The sequence below is a fragment of the Mirounga angustirostris genome, unplaced genomic scaffold (genome assembly GCF_029215605.1).
Source record: "Mirounga angustirostris isolate CCGP_5_RB_7025 unplaced genomic scaffold, mMirAng1.0.hap1 SCAF_7, whole genome shotgun sequence".
NCBI lineage: Eukaryota > Metazoa > Chordata > Mammalia > Carnivora > Phocidae > Mirounga > Mirounga angustirostris.
Window position 1 is genome coordinate 61,685,875 of NW_026991715.1, and position 21,502 is coordinate 61,707,376.

At 38.0% G+C, this 21,502-nt stretch overlaps 1 protein-coding gene across 2 annotated transcripts; it reads right to left on the bottom strand.

Moving 5' to 3' along the window:
• Window positions 1–127: 127 nt before the first annotated feature.
• DHFR (dihydrofolate reductase) lies at window positions 128–21,429 on the bottom strand. Of its 2 annotated transcripts, XM_045897496.2 has the most exons (6): window positions 21,202–21,429; window positions 20,783–20,832; window positions 18,406–18,511; window positions 11,125–11,251; window positions 7,956–8,071; window positions 128–1,282 (listed from the first exon to the last, which is right to left on the bottom strand). In XM_045897496.2, the coding sequence occupies exons 1-6, from the start codon at window positions 21,285–21,287 to the stop codon at window positions 1,204–1,206; spliced, it is 564 nt and encodes a 187-aa protein (XP_045753452.1). In that variant the 5' UTR covers window positions 21,288–21,429; the 3' UTR covers window positions 128–1,203. The 2 variants fall into 2 exon arrangements, with proteins under 2 accessions (XP_045753452.1, XP_045753460.1); XM_045897504.2 differs by lacking the exon at window positions 20,783–20,832 and having other exon boundaries at window positions 21,202–21,404.
• Window positions 21,430–21,502: the final 73 nt, after the last annotated feature.

Sequence of the window (21,502 nt, forward strand, 5' to 3'; positions counted from 1 at the left end):
ACATACACTTATTAAAAATTTTAGGTATTGTACACATTGTGCTTCTTTTATTTAGTAGTCTTTGGTATTTTCCTGTCAGTACCCCATTCTTTTTAACTGCTACAGACAATATTAAATTTTGTAGACATATTGGTTAGTTATTTCTTTATTGATTGTCATTTGGGCTATTTTCAAGTTAAAAAAGTAGTGCAACAAATATTCTTGGGTCCACCTCTATTCAGGATTAATTTCTGGAAATGGAAGCTCTGGGTCCAAACCCAGAATATTCCAAATTTTAATTGATATTCCTAACTTAAACTCTAAAAAGGCTGCATTAATTTACAAGCAAAAAACGCTATTTCTTTGGATACTTAACAATCCACATCTTTGCTAACACGACGGGTAAATGTGTTTTAAGTTTCATTTTTTAATTCAGTGAAGTTTAATTTAGTTTCCAGCTTTGTAATTTTGGTTTCTAGCTTTATCCATTTTCAGTTCATTACCTTTTTAATTTCTAATTTTAGCCATATGTTTGTTATTAGATTACTCTTTTTTGTATAGAACAGCCTATTGTTCTTCTATCATTTTAACATCCCATGGAATCTCACTGGAGATCGGAAACAGAGTTGTTAGGTCTCAGACCTTTTCTTTTAACCTTCAAAAAGGTAGTGTTCTACCTGCCTCTTTACTATCCCTATGGAATATATCAGAGTTCTCAACTTACGAGAGCGAACAGAACTTTTTTTCAGAAGTGTGATATGCATAGAGAACTCAGAGTTCCTCTTTTGATCTAATTTTCTTTTAATATCTGAGTTTTAGCTCTTCTGTTTATAATCCATCTCTGACCTTTGGACAAATCTGTCTAGTCCTATCTCTGTAAGTCCTGGTTTCAACTTATGCTATCAGGGGATTGTCTCACTTAGGCTCTTGGTAGATATGCTACCCTAGGCAGGTGCTGGTCCTTGACAGGCAACACACAGTTATAGCAAGAAATGTTTCACAAATGGTATCTGATATGGTCTAGTTAAGATTAATCTTAACTTAGCCTAATTAAGATTAATCTTAACTTAGCCTAATTAAGATTAATAAAATCTCATTGCTTAGAAATAATTATCCATTGACCTAAAGTCAACAGAAGTCTTTTTTCCCTAATATTAAAATATATAATTGTTTGGAGGGCAGGGGGAGCAACTAACTTGAAATAAATCAGAAAACATCTTCACATTAATCGTTCTTCTCATATACTTCAAATTTGTACTTAATGCCTTTCTCCTCCTGGACATCAGATAGAACACCTGGGTATCTGTAAAAGAAAAATATCCATAATAATGTGTCAATTAAAAAGATAGCTTCCCTGACTCTCAGCCAAAAGGCATCAATAATGCATAAAGTAAGTAAAAGTTTTCCCTTCCTTTTTTCTTCACAATGGTAAGCCACTGTGAAATTGGGTATTATGTAAGTACACTACATATGGAAACAGAAAGAAAAACTTTCAAACTATGTAGAAAGTTAGAAAACAAAAAGTGCAACTTCTCCTTTCCTTCTGACTCCTAATTCTTCTGTTCAAAACTAACCACTGTCATCAGTTTCTCTTTTATCTTTCCACTACCAATCAGCTCGTATGAAACTGCTTAATACCATTCTGCAAATCTTAACACTTGGTATCAAATTTCTCGTGTGAGCAAAGGAAAAACAAAATACAACCCTCAGCTGCTTAGAGCAGAACTGAAGTTCTATGTCCCGCGTGGTGCTAGATTCTGTTTCCCAGTGTGTGGCTTATTGCAATTCTTTTACTGGCTTCACTGTTTAATCTGGCATTTTCTAACTCTCACTTAGTTCTGTGTTCTCTCCACCTTCCAATTCAAAACCCAGGACCTCCTTTGGGTATATACCAAGAAGTGGAATTGATGGATCATATGGTAATTCTCTTTTTAATTTTTTAAGGAACCTCCATACTGTTTTCCAGAGCAGCTCCACCATTTTACATTCCCATCAATATGTATAAGAGTTTCAATTTCTCTACATCCTCAACAATACTTGTTATAGCTTGGGGTTTTTTTTGATAACAAATCAGGATCTCAAAGAGATATATGCCCTCCCATGTTCACTGTAGCCTAATTCACAATAGCTAAGCAACCTAAATACCCATCAACAGATGAATGGATAAAGAAAATGTGGTATATACATACAATAGAATATTATTCAGCCCCCCAAAAGAAGGAAATCCTGCCATATGCAGCAACATGATGAACTTAGAGGATATTGGGCTACATGAAATAAGCCAGTCATAGAAGGACAAATACTGCAATATCTAAAATGGTCAAACTCAAAAGAACAGAGAGTAGAAGAGTGGTTTGACAGGGGTTGGGGGAAAGGGGAAATGGAGTTGTTTGAAGGCAAGAAACCTTGTTGTCCAAGATGATTAAATTCTAGAGATGTGCTGTGCAACAGTGTGCCTATAGTTAACAACACTGTATATTGTATAATTAAAATTTTGTTGAGAGTAGGTTTCACGTTGTATTCTCACCACAATAAATTTTTTTTCCCAATGAAAAAACAAAACCCATGTCCTCCATTTGAAGGCTGTACTGACCACCCCCATCTCCAACCCAAATCTTGTACTTCCTCAGCATTGTGTGGGCTACACCCCCAATATGCTCCAGGTTTGGGGGGGAAGGAATACCTGCTTTACTCAGACTCATGTTTGACTCTGGTTCTGCTGTGTGATACTTAGTTATCAACACAGTCTTCATCCTTGTGAATAATTTAGCACTGAGTTCATTACATTAAGATTACATTTTCTACAAATGTTACCCTTTAATATTATTAGTTTGTTTCATCCCCATATTTTCTAAACTCAATGTAGCAAGGATAATACAGGAAAAAATTAAAATTAAATCTCTTTTGATATCCAATACAATGCTGAGTAATAACAGGTATTAACCTTTAGTTGACTAATGAGAGATGATGCCATATGATAAAAAATATAATTAAGAGACATAAAGTAACAGCATAATGATGTATAAGGAAATGAAAAAGCTGTTTTTTCTTGAAAAACTTACATTTCAGAGGAAGAAGCTATGTTTCTAGTTACTAACCATTTTCTGAGCTGTTTTGTTCCAGTGTTTTAATAGCAATATAGCATTTTTCCTTTTTTAAAGAAATGATTTTATGAGGCCAATGTTTAACCTTAACTTTAGTTTCTTTGGAATGAGTCACCAAAGGCAGCATTTACATTTTTGTGTGTGTAAAATTATCACGAGTATCAAGGTTCTCAGTTAATAAGATAAAAGCAAAGTATCAAAATGATTTCTAAAATCATGAATAATATTAACTTAGAAATACTATGCTATTGGCTGGATATTGTCACTAGCCACGGTATTAATGTTAATCTGCTCTGTAAAACTGAAATTCATTTCTGCTTAACATTAATTTTGCTTTCCACAATATTCACATATTCAGTTTGTTTTAATAATTACCATAACTACCGCACCATCATACTTCCCAACTGCTTAGGAGCCACATATGAACTCTGAGTTTAAGCCTAACAGGATTTGGAAATACCTCCTATTTGTTATGAACCACCCAGAAAGAGAGTCCCCTCTAGAATCTTCAAGCAGTAAAGAATCCAGTGAATATGAAAAGACATAAGCTCTGAAATGACAAAGCATCATGAGAATATGACACAGATGATTTACTGTAAAGTCTAAGAAAGAGGTAAATAGAGTTCTTAAAACAGTTACCTGTAAGAAACAACTCACAACCAAAATAAAATGAAGACTCTATAGCAAGCAGAGGCTCAGGAGAGAGACATACAAATAACATGAATAAGGATCCTGCTGAATAGTCGGGAAGTAATGGGAACAGAAGAGGAAACGTCAGCCAAAAACCTTCCTCAAGTTGTCCAGTGATAAGGGACATCTGTCCCAGCTCTGGAGCCAACCACTGTTTCAAAGGCCTCTTCTGGGCTTTATCCTCTTTGACTGCATGGTTACCCGGAAGGTTGTTAACTAGAAGGACAAACCTGTTTGGGGCTCATTAAGCAGAAAACCGCCGGTAGAAAATACCTGGACCTGCTGGTTTGGTTGGAGCCTCGAGTGGAACAGTGTGAGGCAGAAAGATCTCTTCCAGGCAAGCTGAATGAGGGCAGAGCCTTAGAGGGCGGGCTGGCATGGTGCGCTGGCGCACAGACTACGACCCACCCGGGAAAAGGCAGACACAAAGTCAAACCTTACTTTGTTAAGACTAATTTCTGCTTTTAGCTTACTACCACCTGTGGTTTCACCTAACTTCTGATTTTATTCTCTTTGCACTTTACAACAGTCCCCTCATCTTTATTTCCTTTTACTAGTGCTTTTGTTACCAGGAACTATGGTGTTAATAAAAGATAACTGTGTTTGAACTGAAACCTATGTAACCACAAGAGGCCCACTAATAGGGATAATGGGGTTCTAAATGAAGTGTAGCTGTGGGGAAAGAAGTAGGGGAGGGTAGAGAACGATCAGAGTTCATTTCTGGACAGTAGGGAGCAATTCTAAGTTCCTCAGTATCCTGAGATTTAGAGAGAAAGAAGCTCAAGAATTGAGCAACATTACAGACCTCCAGGGACAAGGTATATTCCCTTTGTCTTTCCAGGTTTCCTTTTTCTCTACTTCATGAAAGATTGACCTACTCCAGATTTACCCTTAGGGGATTCCTTTCACCTCACGTTAAAGAGGCTGTTACTATGTTGGTACAGGCTTGAAAGTAAGATAGCATCAAATGATGCAGTGAAAAAAGACTTTTCATTTTCTTTCATAGCCAGCCTTGTTTAGCCTTGTCCATTTTGGAGCAATTTCCTTGGATGTGGGCTCTGGATAGCAATTTCCTCTCTGAATCTACCCACAGTTAAAAGTTTCTAGGGGCACCTGGGTGGCACAGTCGGTTAAGCATCCAACTCTTGATTTTGGCTCAGGTCATGATCCCGGGGTCGTGAGATGGAGCCCCATGTCGGGCTCTGTGATAAACTTGGAGTCCACTTGGGATTTTCTCTCTCTCTCTTTCTCCCTCTGCTCCGCCCCCCCAATGTTAAAAAAGTTTTCTAAGACATTTAAAGAAGAACAAATACCAATCCTTCACAAACTCTTCCAAAAAAAGAAGAGGAAAGAGACCATTTCCTAACTCATTCTGTGAGGCCGGTATTCTTCTGACACCAAAACCAGGTGAAGACATTAAGAAAAAGAAAACTATAAACCAATATTCCATTATAAATGTAAATGCAAAAATCCTCAACAAAATATTAACAAATTGAATCCAGGAACATACAGAAAGGATTGTACATTACTACCAAGTGGATTTATCCCAGAAATACAAGAATAGTTTAACATGAAAATCAATCAATGTAATACACCGTATTAATAACCTATTAAAGACAAAGACCACGTGATTATCTCAATAGACTCAGAAAAGGCATTTGACAAAATCCAGCACTTTCTCATGATAAAAATACTAGTGAGGTAGAACTAGACCTTCCTCAATGTAATAAATGGCATGTATGTAAAGCCCACAGCTAGTATACTTAATGGTAAAAGACTGAATGCTTTCCCTCTAAGAGCAGGAGCAAGACCCTCGCCACTCCTCCTCATAATTGCACTGGAAGTTCTAGCCAGAGCAATTAGGTAGGAGAAAGAAATTTTAAAAAAGGCGAAAGATTTATGCGATCTGAAGAGAAACCAGAGTGAGAAAGAAATTTTAAAAATGCGGATTAGGAAGAAGTAAAACTACCTCTATTTGTAAATGATACATCCTGCATGTAGAAAATCCTAAGGAATTCACTAACATTAGAATAAATGAGTTCAGCAAAGTTGTAGGATACAAGATTAATAAACAAAAATCAATTGTATATCTATGTATTACCAATGAACAGTTTGAAAATGAAATGATGAAAACAGCTCCATTTATAGTAACATCAAAAAGAATAAAATACCTAAGAAAAGATTTAACAATGAAGTGGAATACTTGTATAGTGAAAGCTACAAAGCACTGCTGAAAGAAATTAAAGAAGACCTAAATAAATAGAGAGACATCACACGTTCATGGTTTAGAAAAGTACTGCTTAGACAGCAAAATTCTTCAAAGGGATCTTTGTAGTAATGGTTGCATAACTCTGTGAATATACTAAAACCACTGAATTATATACTTTCAATGGGTGGATGGTGTGATATGTGAGTCATCATTCAGTAAAGATGTGAAGTTTTTCATTTCTAAGAGCCGAGAGCCAGAATGGTAGTAAAATATTTTAAGTTATCAAGGATCCCAGAGGGTCAGTTTTGGAAAGAGGTCTGATGGAGAGCAACAGGATCTGGAAAGGTAAATTCACACAGTAATCTTTTCTTTTTGTTAGCAGCAAAGATAGGAATGAGGGTCAGCAGATATCAATATTCACATAATGTGAGAATCAGCAATCTAAGCAGTATAAGAGAAAATATGTAAGATGTGACAAACAAATACAACTGATTTCATAAATATATACAAAATCACTAAGTGTGATTTTTCTATGGGGTCATCTTTGAAGACTAAGCAAAAGCCTGCACTTAAGCTGTTTAGAAAACTTTTAGAGTTCTTAAAATTTTCAGTTTTCTTTAGAGCTAGTTAAAAGCCCAAGGAAATCAGTCACACACTTCATTAGATTCGTGACTATTACCTATTACTCTATAGACTATTACTTTAAAGCTTGGCCATCCACTTATTCAGACGTGACTGAATGTTCTTTTAGGAGGTATTTCCCAAAACAAACTCACACTCAAAGAATAATGACTGGGTTCAACTGACAATATTTGCAAGAATGTGTTAAAACCTAGTCTGAAAGTGTGGATACAATTAATCTTTTACTCTCCATAGCCAAGAGCTGAAAAGTATTTTTTAATTTTTTTAAATTGAAGTATGAAAAGTGCTTTTAAACTAAAATGCTAGGAGTTTTCAAAATCAGGCAGTTTCATGCTAAAATCACAACTCCATTGTAAAACAAGTGTAACCTCCTCTTCTTCTTTTTTTTAAAGATTTTATTTATTTATTTGGCAGAGAGAGAGAGAGCGAGAGAGGAGTGGGAGAGAGAGAAGCAGACTTCCCGCTGAGCAGGGAGCCCGATGCAGGGCTCGATCCCAGGACCCTGGGATCATGACCTGAGCCGAAGGCAGACGCTTAACTGACTGAGCCACCCAGGCGCCCCTGTAACCTCTTCTTTCAATCTCCACCACTGCTATCCAAATCCCTTACTCTTTCACCTCAACTCTTGCAGCCAACTGGTCTCCCAGCTCCACTCTTGTCTCCTCCTGTCCGTTCTCCACAAACAGCTGGAGCAAGATCACTCTCTCTCTATTCAAACCCTCTAAACCTGCATCTGGTCTGAGCCCTTCTGGCCTCCCCATTGCTTACACATAAAATGCTCACAGTGGCCTTCAGGGTCAGGGAGTACACCATGCTTGTTCCTGCCCTCTGGTGTCTACACTATTTCTGGTTTTTTGCTCTTTGCGTGGCTGGCTTCTTGCCATTTAGATCTCAGCATAGATACCACTCTTCAGAAAGGACTTCTCAGACAATACAGTATTTACCACATCACAATATTTCAATTCTCCATACAGCAACTCTCTTGATGTTTATCATTTGCTACCCTCCTCCTCTACTATAAAGAATCTAATCTTAGAGAGCAGTGATAGCATCTGTCTTGGTAAGCACTGTTTCCCCAGAGCCTAAGACAGCGTCTGATGCTAAGCACAGATTGCGTAGAATGAACTAATGACTGCTCTCTAGATTTCAGCAAGATGATTAAAACTTAAACATTCCCAAGTTTGTTAAAGCAGATTTTCAAAAATTCTTAAAGTATTTGTCTACAGAAAACATAACTACTCCAAATTCAATCTGAAGAGTATTACTCTTTCTATAATTCTTAAACAGGAAATCCAAAAGTGCTTCACATAAATTAGTAACATTTTACTTACTCTGGCAGAAGTTTATATTTCTCCAAATCAATTTCTGGAAAAAATGTGTCACTTTCAAATTCCTGCATAATCCTTGTCACAAATAGTCTAAGATGGCCTGGTTTGTTCATGGCTTCCTTTGAAAAAACACAAAAGGCATCAATTTCCTAATTTATCTGTCAAAAGAAATAGAAACTCTAACATTTCTGTTTGTTTTAATTATACAGTCAAGTTTGTAATAGGTATTAGAGACATGCTACATAACTTGTTACCTGTAAAGCATGCTATTTAAATATCCTATTCTTTACTTTGGGGTCCTGCAAGGTATGTTTTAGTTATTTTGAGAATGGGACTAATCATTATCAGTAATTATGAGAGTGAGTTTAAATATATTCTGGCCTCTATTTTGCTTACATAACTCTTTTTTCATTTAAGCATTCAGTATTATCTTTTTTCTTTGGTAGTTGTTTAAGAATTAAGAACTATAAATTATTCATTTGTTCTCCATAGAAAAATCTGCATATATATATATGGATAAGATAGTATAATTTCATGAGACTTTGATTATTGAAAACCCCAAGGGCATACTTAGAACATTTACCTAGAATTTAATAATGCTTCCATTTCTTAGAAGATAGTAACAATGCTAGTAGGTTATTTACTTTCTTAGCCTCTTGTTGCTAATGATTGTATTTGGCCTTATATTGTTAAGGACTTTTCTAACTACTGCCTATGGTACTGTTGATAGTTTCTACAGAAAAAACTGCCCTCAAATGAGTATCTTAAAACTCTAATAAAAAGTCGTGAGTCCTAATTGCATCTCCAAGAAAACAATAATCCTTGATTTTCAAATACCTTATGGTAGAAAAAAAATATGTATAATTTCAAGTGTGTCTTATCCTTGAAGTTCCAAATAAGGGCACAGAACAAATTTTACTTTTTATTTTTGGCTTTTTACTACAGCGTATATGAAATCATTTATTCTCTTGCCCCAACCAAAAAAATATTCTACCAATTCTTACTGTATCAAAAATTAGAGAAACTGAACGAGACCAACGACAGAAGCATCTGAAGGTCTGTATCCAAGTAAATGCTATATGGCAAACGTTTTCTGTAAAGGGTCAGATGGTAAATATTTTAGGCTTTGTGGACCATGTGGTTTCTTCCTTACCTTTGTGGGCAACAGCAGCCTTAGATAATACTAAACCAATGGGCATGGCTGTGTTACAGTGAAACTTTGTTTACAAAAACAGGCTGGCCCCAGGGGAGGTAAGCCTAAGTGTTCTACAAACTATTGTGATGTGAGACAGGTGGATAATGCAAAGTTATCGGCTAGAGGTTCTACTTCCTTATAACTTATCTACATATAGATATATCAAGTATATAATGATATTTAATTTTGAATACTTATAAAAAATGTATTTTCAAGTGAATGTGGTATTATTCAAAATGCATATTGAACAAAATGAAAAAAAAAATGACTTGTTTTCTTAGAAATTCATCCTTGGCTGCAAGATAAAAGGAAAATGTCCATTTCCTTGTAATACAAATAAAGCAAACAAAAAGTAGAAACAGGTCTGGGATCCTGGTATACCTCTTCTTTATAAAACAATTTATGGGTATATATGTCACCACAAACCACCAAAGTGTAGGGGCTGGTTTTTTTCCCTTCCCATAAATGTTAATCTCTCATTAGTGTTTTAAGAGTCAAAAAATTCTATTTATTATCCTCAAAAATTTTGAAACTTGAAAGTCATTTGGTATCAAGAATAAGGAATATTTTGGGACATCTGGCTGGCTGGGTCTATGGAGTGTATGACTCTTGATCTTGCGGTTGTGGGTGTGAACCCCAAGTTGGGTGCCGAAATTACTTAAAAACAAAATCTTACCAAAAAAAAAAAAAAGCTTTGGGCCGGAACCTCCATCTTCTAGTAATTTACCAAAATGACCAGCACCAAGGGAAAGAGGAGAGGTACCCTCTATATGTTCTCTAGGCCTTTTAGAAAACATGGGAGTTGTTCCTTTGGCCATATACATGTGAATCTACAAGAAAGGGGATATGGGGGCGCCTGGGTGGCTCAGTCGTTAAGCGTCTGCCTTCGGCTCAGGTCATGATCCCAGGGTCCTGGGATCGAGTCCCACATCGGGCTCCCCGCTCGGCAGGAAGCCTGCTTCTCCCTCTCCCACTCCCCCTGCTTGTGTCCCTGATGTCGCTATCTCTGTCTCTGTCAAATAGATAAATAAAATCTTTAAAAAAAAAAAAAAAAAGAAAGGTGATATGGTGGACGTCAAGGGAATGGCACTGTTCAAACAGGAATGCCCCACCAATGTTACCCTGGCAAAACGGGAAGAGCCTACAAGGGGACAGCATGTTGTTGTCACCGTTGTAAACAAACAATTGAAGGGCAAGATTCTTGCCAAGAGAATTAATGTACATATTCAGCATATTAAGCACTCAAGAGCTGAGATAACTTCCTGAAGTGTGTGAAAGAAAATGATCAGGAAAAGAAGGAAGCCAAAGAGAAAGGTACTTGGGTTCAACTGAAGCACCAGCCTGCTGCACCCAGGGAAGCACACTTTGTGAGAACCAGTGGAAAGGAGCCTGAGCTACCGGAATCTATTCCTAGGGATTCATGGCATGGTAAGTGTTAAAAAAAAAAAAAAAAGAGTAAGTACTATTTTCTATTTTATCTGTTTTTCCTTATATTATGAAGTCATATAATACTTTTCCCATGCCCTCATATTATATAAAAATTGTTAAGGGAAAGTCTGCTTTTAACAAATTCATACACATCTAGTCAGTATACAGCAACTGAGAGCCCCATCCCTTTATCAGTGAGGACGTAGATATCCTTGAAAAAAAGGGAATAATTCAGTATATCAGGGCACATCCAGGGAGTAGAAAACAGTGCAGTGCAAGTATGATTCTAAGGGAAGGATTTAGAATGTTTTTAAATTAGAAACATCAACTATTTTGAATTGAAAATAAACTGGAACAGGCTTAAAGACTCACTTTTATATTTTTATTTAGTTTTCACGATAGTATCTAAAATGAATAATTCAAATTGACAATATGTCTAGCTAACAGTAGGGATAATATGCTTCCTTTGCTCATGACTTAATTTTTTTAAAGTTCAGATGGCAGGGAAGCTGAAGGAAAGTGGGGTACAACATTTATAATTTTACTTACCTTATAAACAGAACTGCCTCCTACTACCCAAACCATGTCCACTTTATTTGCTAATTCTGGTTGCTCAATAAGTTTTAAGGCATCATCCAGACTTTTGGCAAGAAAATGAGCTCCTTGTGGAGGTTCCCTGAGGTTAAAAAAAATTAGAAATAATTTCTATAAAACCTATTCATATTAGTCAATTAATTATAAAACCAAAATCATAAATATGAATCCTTTCTACAAGAAACACTTAACATCATATGACCTATGACCAATAATAGACCATCTTTGTGCATATATGGTCCACAATGAATCAAAAAACAGAAACATTTCTGATATCTTGTGATATTTATGGTGGAAAAAAATCATAAGAGTAGTTGTCTTCAGAGGGATGGGGTTAGAGGCATAAGGGAACTTTTGAAGAGTTATGGTAATGTTCTCTATCTTAGATATGGGATTATATAGGGGCATATATTTGTCAAAATTTAGCAAAAGTACATTTAAGACTTGTACATTTCACTGTATATATTTATCTCAAAAGAATAAAGCTAATGTAGGGTGCCTGGGTGGCTCAGTCATTAAGCGTCTGCCTTCGGCTCAGGTCATGATCCCAGGGTTCTGGGATCGAGCCCCGCACCGGGCTCCCTGCTCTGTGGGAAGCCTTCTTCTCCCTTTCCCACCCACCACTTGTGTTCCCTCTCTTGCTGTGTCTCTGTCAAGTAAATAAATAAAATAAAATAAAGAATAAAGCTAATGAAATATTAAACTCTGGTTAATAAAGCTAATGAAATATTAAACTCTGGTTAATCATATGTATGCTGAGGTATTTAAGGGAAAACACTAATGTCTACAAGTTACTCTGAAATGCATGAGAAAAACAAGATCAACTGATGTATGGATAGATGGTAAAACAAGCATAGTAAAATGTTAACAGTAGAATGTATGTGGTGAATATACAGGTGTTTACTGTAAGGTTCTTTCTGTATGTTTGAAAGGTTCATAATAAAATGTTAGAGAGAGTAGTATGTTTGAATAACTGTAGCATGGAATGATCTTTATTTTTTTTAGAGAGAGTACGCTCATGAGTGTGGGGGTGGGGGGTTGGGGCAGAGGGAGAGGGAGAGAATCTTAGGCAGGCTCGAAGCTCAGATCAGAGCCTGATGCGGGGCTTGATCTAATGACCCTGAAATCATGACCTGAGCCAAAATCGAGGGTCAGACACTCAACCGACTAAGCCACCCAGTAGGCCCTGGAATGATTTCAAACTCTTACTATGTGATGAATGAGGAATGAGTAAAAGACTTCCATGTTTCAAACATGTAAAGATGGATGAAGTATTAATAAATGAGTATGTTATTTTTTGTAATTAAAAATCCAAAGGAGGGACACCTGAGTGGCTCAGTTAGTTAAGCATCCAAATGTCTGACTCTTGATTTCAACTCAGGTCATGATCTCAGGGTTGTGGGATAAAGCCCTGCGTTGTGCTCCGTTCTGGGCATGGAGCTTGCTTGGGATTCTCTCTCTCCCTCTGCCCCTCCCTACCCCCGCCCCAATACAAAAAATTAAAAAAATCCAAAGGAGGAAAAGTTAATTAATTTCAGGGTTAGATCTTCAGCTTAATCTCTCCCTATCTCCACAACTGTTTTTTGGGGGTGGTTGTTGGGGGGCGGGGGAGGGCTGTAATTCCCTTTATAAATGAAGTAACATGTAGAATTTGGCTTCCACTGTAATTAGAGAACAGAAATTACAATTCAATGTCAAGTTTTTAGACTGACGCTTTAAAAAATTATGTAACTGCCTTTGAACTGGTAGTTATAACAATGATTAATCAAGAGCTAATGGAGACATTCATTTTTTTGGCTGCCTCCTCCCCCACCTCCTTGACAGATATTTTACTTATTTCACTTTGTCATCTCTAAAGGAGTTAAGAGCACAAAGAATGTATTTTGACTAAAAGCTGGAAAAGATATGGAAGCCAGGGTGAGGTTAAATGAGCCAAGGGATTCTCTAAGACATCAGGGCAGCTGCAGCGACTAGGTTGGACGAGGCTGTGTAGGGGAAGAATTGAGTAAGAAACAGATTTGAACTTGGGGAGAAGACAGTCTAGTTAGTAAAGTCTAGAATGCCTGAAATAGAGTCAAGGTGGTTTTAGTAACTGAGGATGCTAAAATCAGGAACGATGACAGGTGTCGGGGTAGAATGGAAAACAGTGACTTAGGAACTGACATCTGAGGAGAACTGGAAGAGGCATCCTAGAAGTTGGTGGGCTATTGCAAAATAATTTAGAAGGTGGTATAAATGGTTGGTGTGGACTTCAAATTAACAGGGTAAACATTTTGTGTAGATTGTGGAACAATGGCTTGAAATGGTGCAAGGGCTTAAGGTGAAGACTACTTCTTTGCCTTTTTGTAGTGAGTCTAGAAAAGGAAAACAAAGGATTTGTTTCAGATTTTAGTTATCAAGTCATGGAGGAAATGCTTCTGCAAAATGTTGCTACTTAGCAGTTTAGGAATAAGTTTCATAGGAAACCATTGATCCAAGATGGGTAGAAAAAAATAAGCAAAAAGTTGAGCTAATGTTTGAGTTCATTAGCCCACCGTGTTCATTGTGTGAAAGCACGAATCCTAGAAACTAACACAGTAAACAGAATATAGTGAGCACTCAATATTGTGACTTGTTTCATAGCTAAATCTCCTTCCTATTATTTATCTCAAGCTAACAGAGATTGCATTCCCTGACAAGAGAGAGTTGGTATGTGGTTGTATAATCAAGAAACATGTGGACATGCTTGATATCTTGTTCCAAACTTAAGTCTTGAATTTTCTCAGAGGGTTGGGATGAGGATTAAGAGAAAGATAATGCACACCATAGGCACTCCAGTGGTATTTCCATCCTTTTTTTTAAGATTCTATTTATTTGAGAGAGAGAACAAGCAGGGGGAGGGACAGAGGGAGAGGGAGAAGCAGACTCTCCGCTGAGCAGGGAGCCCAATGCAGGGCTCGATCCCAGGACTCTGGGATCATGACCTGAGCCGAAGGCAGACACTTAACCGACTAAGCCACCCAGGCACCCCTCCATCCTTCTCTTTAAAAGCCCTATTCAAAAGAGGCTGCTTTTTACCTGATGGATAGTTACAGTAGAAAGAAAATATCTAACATTTATTCAGTGCCCACTTGCTCTCCCAAATAGTGGGATCAGGCAGTGTTTTACATGCATCACACCACTTAATGTGACCAGCAGTCCTGTGTAAGTACTTTTATTCCTGTTTATAGATGATACTGAGGCTGAGAAGTTAAGTAGCCAGTAGTTACAGAGCTAGGAAATGGTGGAGCTGGGATTTGAACTCCAGCAGCCTGATGCTGGAGTCTGAGTTGCAACTTCCTACATAGACATTAGAGTCTCAACTGGTGGTCACGGGCTACAGAGGTGTCATATTCGAGTCCCCTCAGACCTCAGGATGGTATGGCCTAATTCAGGCAAGCCCTAACACCAGTGTCCTCTGGCCTTGAGCAGCCTCATTTGATTACCTCAGGGTATGTGCCTGATGTGAAAGATGGATGTGGCAGATGGAATTCTGGCTCAATTTCCCAAGAGACTGTTGGGAAAAACAAAAAATCCTAGGCTAGAATCACATTTTAACCAAAATTTTTAAAAAAATGTTCAATTTAAGACCTTTCAAACTCAGTCTTTGAAATGGGATTTCCGACTATTTAAAATTGGTTCAAGTATGCTCCATCGTCATAACTGAATACTATGCAGCCATTAAAAATATTTACAGAAATTAATCTTTCAATATATCAAATGGGGGAAAAAGGCAGGTTACAAAATAGGATTATCCTATTTTAAGTCACGTATTGATCATGTATTCTGCTTTGCTAGGGGATATGCTAAATGCTGGGAATAGAGATAAAAAGAAAAAGAAAATCACTCCCTGTACCAATGGCAGGCAGAGAACTATCTCAGCAGTGGCCACAATGTGTAAAGGACATTCAACGGGGATGCGTGGAGGATGCCGGATGAGCAGAGGTGATGCATCTTCTGGGTGCAGTTATGAGGGAGAATACTCCTTTGAGAAAGATCCCTTAGCAGAGAGTCTCAAAGGAGATAAACACATGTTTGAAACACAGAAGTGACAAATGACCATAGATACTACTGAGGCTTGTACGAAAGTTACTGAAGTTATTTAACACAAAGCTCCAAAAAAGTTGAAGGTAGAAGTAATCTGTGCTGAGGTTTAAAATAGTAAAGGGTAGGACAACACAGCCAAGGTCTTAACAACAGGAGAAAATGGGGGTCTAGAATAAAGTGGTGGGGGCAGGGGGAGGGTTCTGATTATGAACCTCAAGTTTGAGGGAAGGAAGAACAAAGTTATATGTTAGGGTAAAAATGAGACCACAAGCCTGTTCATTGTGCTTCCATTAATGTTAATTTTTTCTGTAAGATATAAAATAAGGTAATTTTGCTCAAATAGCAAAGGTTGGGAGAGTAGGAGCTGATATTGATAGGGTACTCTCTGTGTGCCACAAATTTAATATACAAATTTCAATTAATCCTCAAAATCACCCTAAGATGATTTATTATTATCCCATTATTAATCCCATTTAGTAGATAAGGAAATTGAGGTTCAGTAAGGCTTAAGGTTAAGTCTTTGCTATACTAAGTGTGTGAGTGGTGGGGAGAGAAGAGAGAAAGCTTTAATCACTGTGGAGGATATGATGAATTATTATACTATGAAATGTCAGGTAACTTTTATGGGCTGGAGACAATCTTATATCATGGAGGGAATTTTGGATTTATTAAAGATGCTATCAAAGCTATAGCATTATGGTAAAATTTACTTAATTTTTGGTTCTCTGGCCTTAAAAAAATACTTTATTGAGATAAATCACGTACCATACAATTTACCCTTTTAACGTGTAGAATTTGGAAACTTTTTAGTGTATTCATAGAGTTGTAAAGCCATCACCACTATCTACTTTTAGGACATTTCTATCCCCCCCAAAAGAAACCCTGTATCCATTAGCATTCATTCCCCACTCCCACAAAACCAATAATCTACTTTGTCTATGAATTTGTCCATTCCAGAAACTTCACATAGATGGAATTATGTGGCCTTTTGTTTCTGGCTTTTTTCACTCAGCATATGGTTTTCAAACTTTATCCATGTTGTAGCATATATCGGTTCTTCTTTTTATTGTGGAATAATATTCCATTGTATGGATATAGGCTACTTTGTTTATCCATTCATCAGTTGATGGACATTTGGGATGTTTCAACTTTTTGGCTATTATGTATGATGCTGCTATGAACATTTGTTGTTGTGTGGTCATATGTTTTCATTTTTCCTTCATTTCATAAACCAAGGAGTAGAACTACCGGGTCATATGATAACTCTATGTTTAACATTTTGAGAAAATGTCAATCTGTTTTCCAAATGTGCTTGCATATTTCTTTTAAAGCCACAACTTGATTGTCTAGATAGCTTTGGAAAAGCATTTTCTCCCTATACTTTAAAGAACTACTTACCCAAGATAATTAGTATCCTGCAGCAAATTTTGGGATTACCTTGAAGATTCAGTTTCGTCTTACATTGGAGGGTGGTGGTGAAAAATTGAGTATTTCCAAAAGATTGCATGAGCTATAGTGACTATATGAGTAAATCTAGCACTGTGTGGCACATAACAGGTGCTCAGGTTATGTGTGTATTGATCCTCAAGTAGGGAACCAGAAGGAAGGGCAAAAAATAAGTTCTAAGACATTTTTGTAACTGATATCCTTATTTCCTTGATAATAAAGACTTTTGACATTTTCTCTCTGCCTTAAAAAAAAAAAACAAGTAAAATACAGCAACAAATGTTATATATAAATATGTAAGAAAACAACCAAACCCAATTGCATACACCACAGGATAGGTCATAGAGAAGAAATTAGAGTTATCATTTGAGGAGATCTGCTGGCTCAACTGAGTATGTCCCCCACTGAGATTTCTTTATGTTTGTTTTAGCTCAAGCTAGCCATAAATAAACCTGAGTAGTATTCAAGAATATGTTACTAAAGAGTCTCTGGGAATGGCAATACGGTCTGTGAATCTGGATTCTACCAAGTAAAGAGATAATCAGAATATCCTAGCAACCAAAAAAAGAATAGTATGAAGATTGAGGCAGATGGCAAGATGCACATCAACATAATCCTCATCACCCAAAGGCAATCAATGCAAATATTCTGGTATGGTTTCTTTCATGTTTTTACCTATGCCATTCTAGGAGGGATTTGAGAGAAAATCTATATAAGCTGGAACCCCCTTAGCCTACAGTGTATAATGTTTTTTCCTTCCCATGATGTGATGGTCTTTGAGGTGTTCCCTTGATTGGGCTATAGTCCTTGTTCAGACACTAATCTAGGTGTTGCTGTAAAGGTATATTATAGAAGTGATTGAAGTTGATAATTAGATGACTTCAATCTGGGTGGGCAGGATTCAATCAGTTTTAAGGCCTTAAGAGCAGATCTGAGGCTTCCTTGAAGAAGACATTTCACCCACAGTCAGCAACTTCTGCCCCTGCTGGAAAGTTCCCGCATGCCCTTCCCGATGGCCTGCCCCACAGTTATGGACTTGCCTAGCCAGCACCCACAAATGTGTATGCTAATTCCTAGCAATGAAGAACCCAGGGCATTTCCAAGCATCAGTAACTATCTACTCCAATGTTAGCCTGGAGGACAGAAAAATTCCTAGCAGAGGCCAAGTGGAGACACTCCTTTCTCTCTAGGATCCCTAGGTTTATTTCAATACTTTCAAACTTTTTACCTGTAGACACTGGGTAAAGAATACAAGTATAAAATATTATTTGGGTGTTGTGGTAAACTAGGAATAGGGCACAAGATTATGACTGATTTTTAGCCCATCCTAAAATTTCTATCTTATTGACGGCGGAGTCCAAAAAGTGCATAAAACACTTAATCTTGGCAAATCCCAAAGCATATGTGAAACTAGAAAAAAGTTATTAACTGTGTTGTATAAATGATACTTGAGCCTATGGAATAACAGTTCAAGGAAACTGACAAAGCTGTTACCACAGTGAGATTTAATGTAACTTTTCACAGTGGTGAAATCAATCCCTTAAGTAGCAGAGTGAGTTACTGTCATGTGGGATAAATAACTGCTTATTCATTTTCTGTAAATCTTCTTTATGATATTAGGCAGCTTGATCAGTAATGCTGTATTTATACTATTTTGTCATACACTGACCTCCACCATAAAAAATGGAACATGATTTTTTGTGGTGAATTTGTTATAGTACTTACTTGAGGTCTCTGCTGAGAACTAAATTAATTCTGTCCTTTAAAGGTCGATTCTTCTCGGGAATAGAGAACCATGTCTTCCTCCCCATAATCACCAAATTCTGTTTACCTAGAAAATCATATAAAAGGATATTTTGGGAGTATACATTTATATTTTCATATATTCATATACATATATACAGAGATATGATTGTCATAGTGACATCTAGTGGATCTGCATTAAAAATTAAAACAGGCTTACCAAAATTTACATTTATCACCCCATTTCCTAAATACAGTAACTATTTTTCCCTATGGTATTATTCAATTCATATCCAATATTTAGTTTTAATCAACTGCAATCATGTATAATAGTGAAGAGCCAAGATTCTGGGGCAAAGTGCTCAAGTTCAGTATATTCAGTCATCTACTAGACAAGTCATGTTAATCTTCTGTGTCTTACTTTCCTTATTTATAAAATGAAGATAACAGTAGTTCCTACTTCTAGGGTTACTGTGGGGATTGAAGACTTAGAAGATTTAATAAGTCTTGTTTAACTGTTTGATATGATAGCATTATTCATATTTGTATACTTTGTAGATTTATATTAATAGTCATACTTTTAAAGATAAGTGCTTAATATTCCACTCAATTAAAAAGCTAAAACACTTTCTTTCTTTTTTTTTTTTTTAAAGATTTTATTTATTTATTTGAGAGAGAGAGAATGAGAGAGAGCACATGAGAGGGGGGAGGGTCAGAGGGAGAAGCAGACTCCCTGCCGAGCAGGGAGCCTGATGCGGGACTCGATCCCGGGACTCCAGGATCATGACCTGAGCCGAAGGCAGTCGCTTAACCAACTGAGCCACCCAGGCGCCCGCTAAAACACTTTCAACTGTGCTTCTATCTTTCAAGTATAATGCTTCTATAGAAATTTTATACACATAGCTTCCATTTTTGGTTTAATTACTTAGGAAAAAATCTTGGGAATCAGATAACTGGATCAAAGGAATATACACATTTCTGTAATTCTTGATATGTTATGAGAGGCTATCAAAAGAAGTGCATGTGTCTGTTTTAAAGAATCATTATTAGCTTGATTTTATTTAAATAAAAATACTAACATTTACAAAATACAAGTTGTAAGACTAAGCATTTTTCTGTATATTGCTTCATTACTCATAACCACATATTACCTCCAAATGTTAAGAAAAGTTTTTTCCTCTAAGAATTAAAACCCCAATAATTTAGGGTGCCCCCTATGTGATATGCACTGCATTTTCAAAGACAGAGCTTTAGGTGTTAGTAAGGAGATATCAATTATCAAAAATAACAGAGCCATTAGGTGAGGAATTCTGATGAGAGAAATGGTACAGACCTGGCCTAACAACTAAGGTGGAGATGATAAGTGAAGAGCATAGGGAGATATTGGGGGGCAGGGGGGAAAGAAAGAAAAAGAAAAAAGAAAAAAAAGCCAAGACACCTTTGGTACCCTTCCATCCACTCATCCAAGAAATACTGTATTTACTGAATACCAGCAAACAGGCCAGGTGTTGGATGCTTTCCCTACTACTAGACCATACTTTGGATTCTAGAGAGTGGTTTATGTCAATTCCTTAAGATTCAAGCTATTGCTATCTTGTCTCTACTAGTGACCCAAGTGCCAGGTCCAAGGACTTGTACCTGTCCTGTTAAAGTTATGCTGCATTTGCTTCTGACTTACTATTTCCCTTTTACTCTGCTATTCCTTCTCCTATGACCAAATACATGTCTCTTAGGTTTTAAACGGGTATCCCACCACTATATTCTTTTCCTTGGTTGTCCTCTTCTCTCCAGTGGCTCAATTCATCTACTTCCCTGTACCTGAAATTATCCTGGATATCCCACAAAAGCCTCAAACCTCAAAATTATCATTATTACAACTGCACACTGTTCTCCACTCCTTTATTCTCCATGTCACCCAGGATTATTATGAGTATCTGAGAGTTCATCCTGGATCCCTTCCTGCATCCCCTTCGCCTTCCTGATCTCCACATTGAATACCATGGAACCGTTTTTTGGATTTTTCTCTTCTCCACTGCCCTCCTTCAGGCCGCGTCATCTCCTGCAGGGGCTATGGCAAAGGCCTCCTCTGATTTCCTTTCTGTTTTCTTCACCGAAGCCTGCAGGTAGCTGCTAATTCTGCCCAGTACCTCAACTGTACGCCTGCCCATATAAAATTTCAAAGAACGTTTTGTTTTTTTTTAAAGGATATGACAAACCTTGGAAACTGCATACAAATGAGTGGTAAGACAAAGGGTCCCAGATTAACATGGACAACTTTTCATTTAAATAAAATCTGCACTGGCAAGCTTACTCAGCAAGATGTTTCCCAAACCTCAATCTCCTAAAAATCCCACATTACCTTCTACTGAGGAGGTTGTGGTCATTCTTTGGAAAAACTTGAATTCATTCCTACAAGTTAGACAAACAGCATTACTCAAAACATTATCCCGCGGGTTCTAGCTCTAACGCGATCCACAAACGCTGCGCTGGAGGGGTGGGGGGAGAGAGGGCGGTCTCCGGGACCCGGACTTTGTTCTGAGGCAGGGCGCCGCGGGGGGAAAACTCGCAGGGCGGCAGGAGCAGGACGGAAATCAATAACTTGGCCTCCTGGCTCCTGATGGCGGAAAGAAGCCCAGGCCCAGCTCCCGTCAGCTCGGGTCCCAAGTCCGACCCCCTCCTCCCGCCGCAAGTGTTTCCGTGACCCCGTCCTAGTGCCGCGATCAAAGGCAGCCCGCGCCAGCTCTCCCAAACCCAATCTACCTCCTGCCCGGCAGGTACCTGAGCGGGGGCCACGGCAGGTCCCCGTTCTTGCCGATGCCCATGTTCTGGGACACAGCGGCGATGCAGTTTAGCGTACGAACCATGACAGCAGCTGTAAACACCTCCCAGCTAGCTCACCAAATCGGGATTCAGCCCGCCGAGCTTGGCGCGAAATTGCGGCCACCCTGCCTCCTAGCTCCCATTTGTGCAGCCGAGACTCCGCCCCTCGCCCCGGCGCACGGCAGAGTCGTGACGTGCTCGCGCCCGCAGACGCCGGGGACCTGCGGCCGCGGGCTCGCGTTTCTGGCTGGGCTCTGCC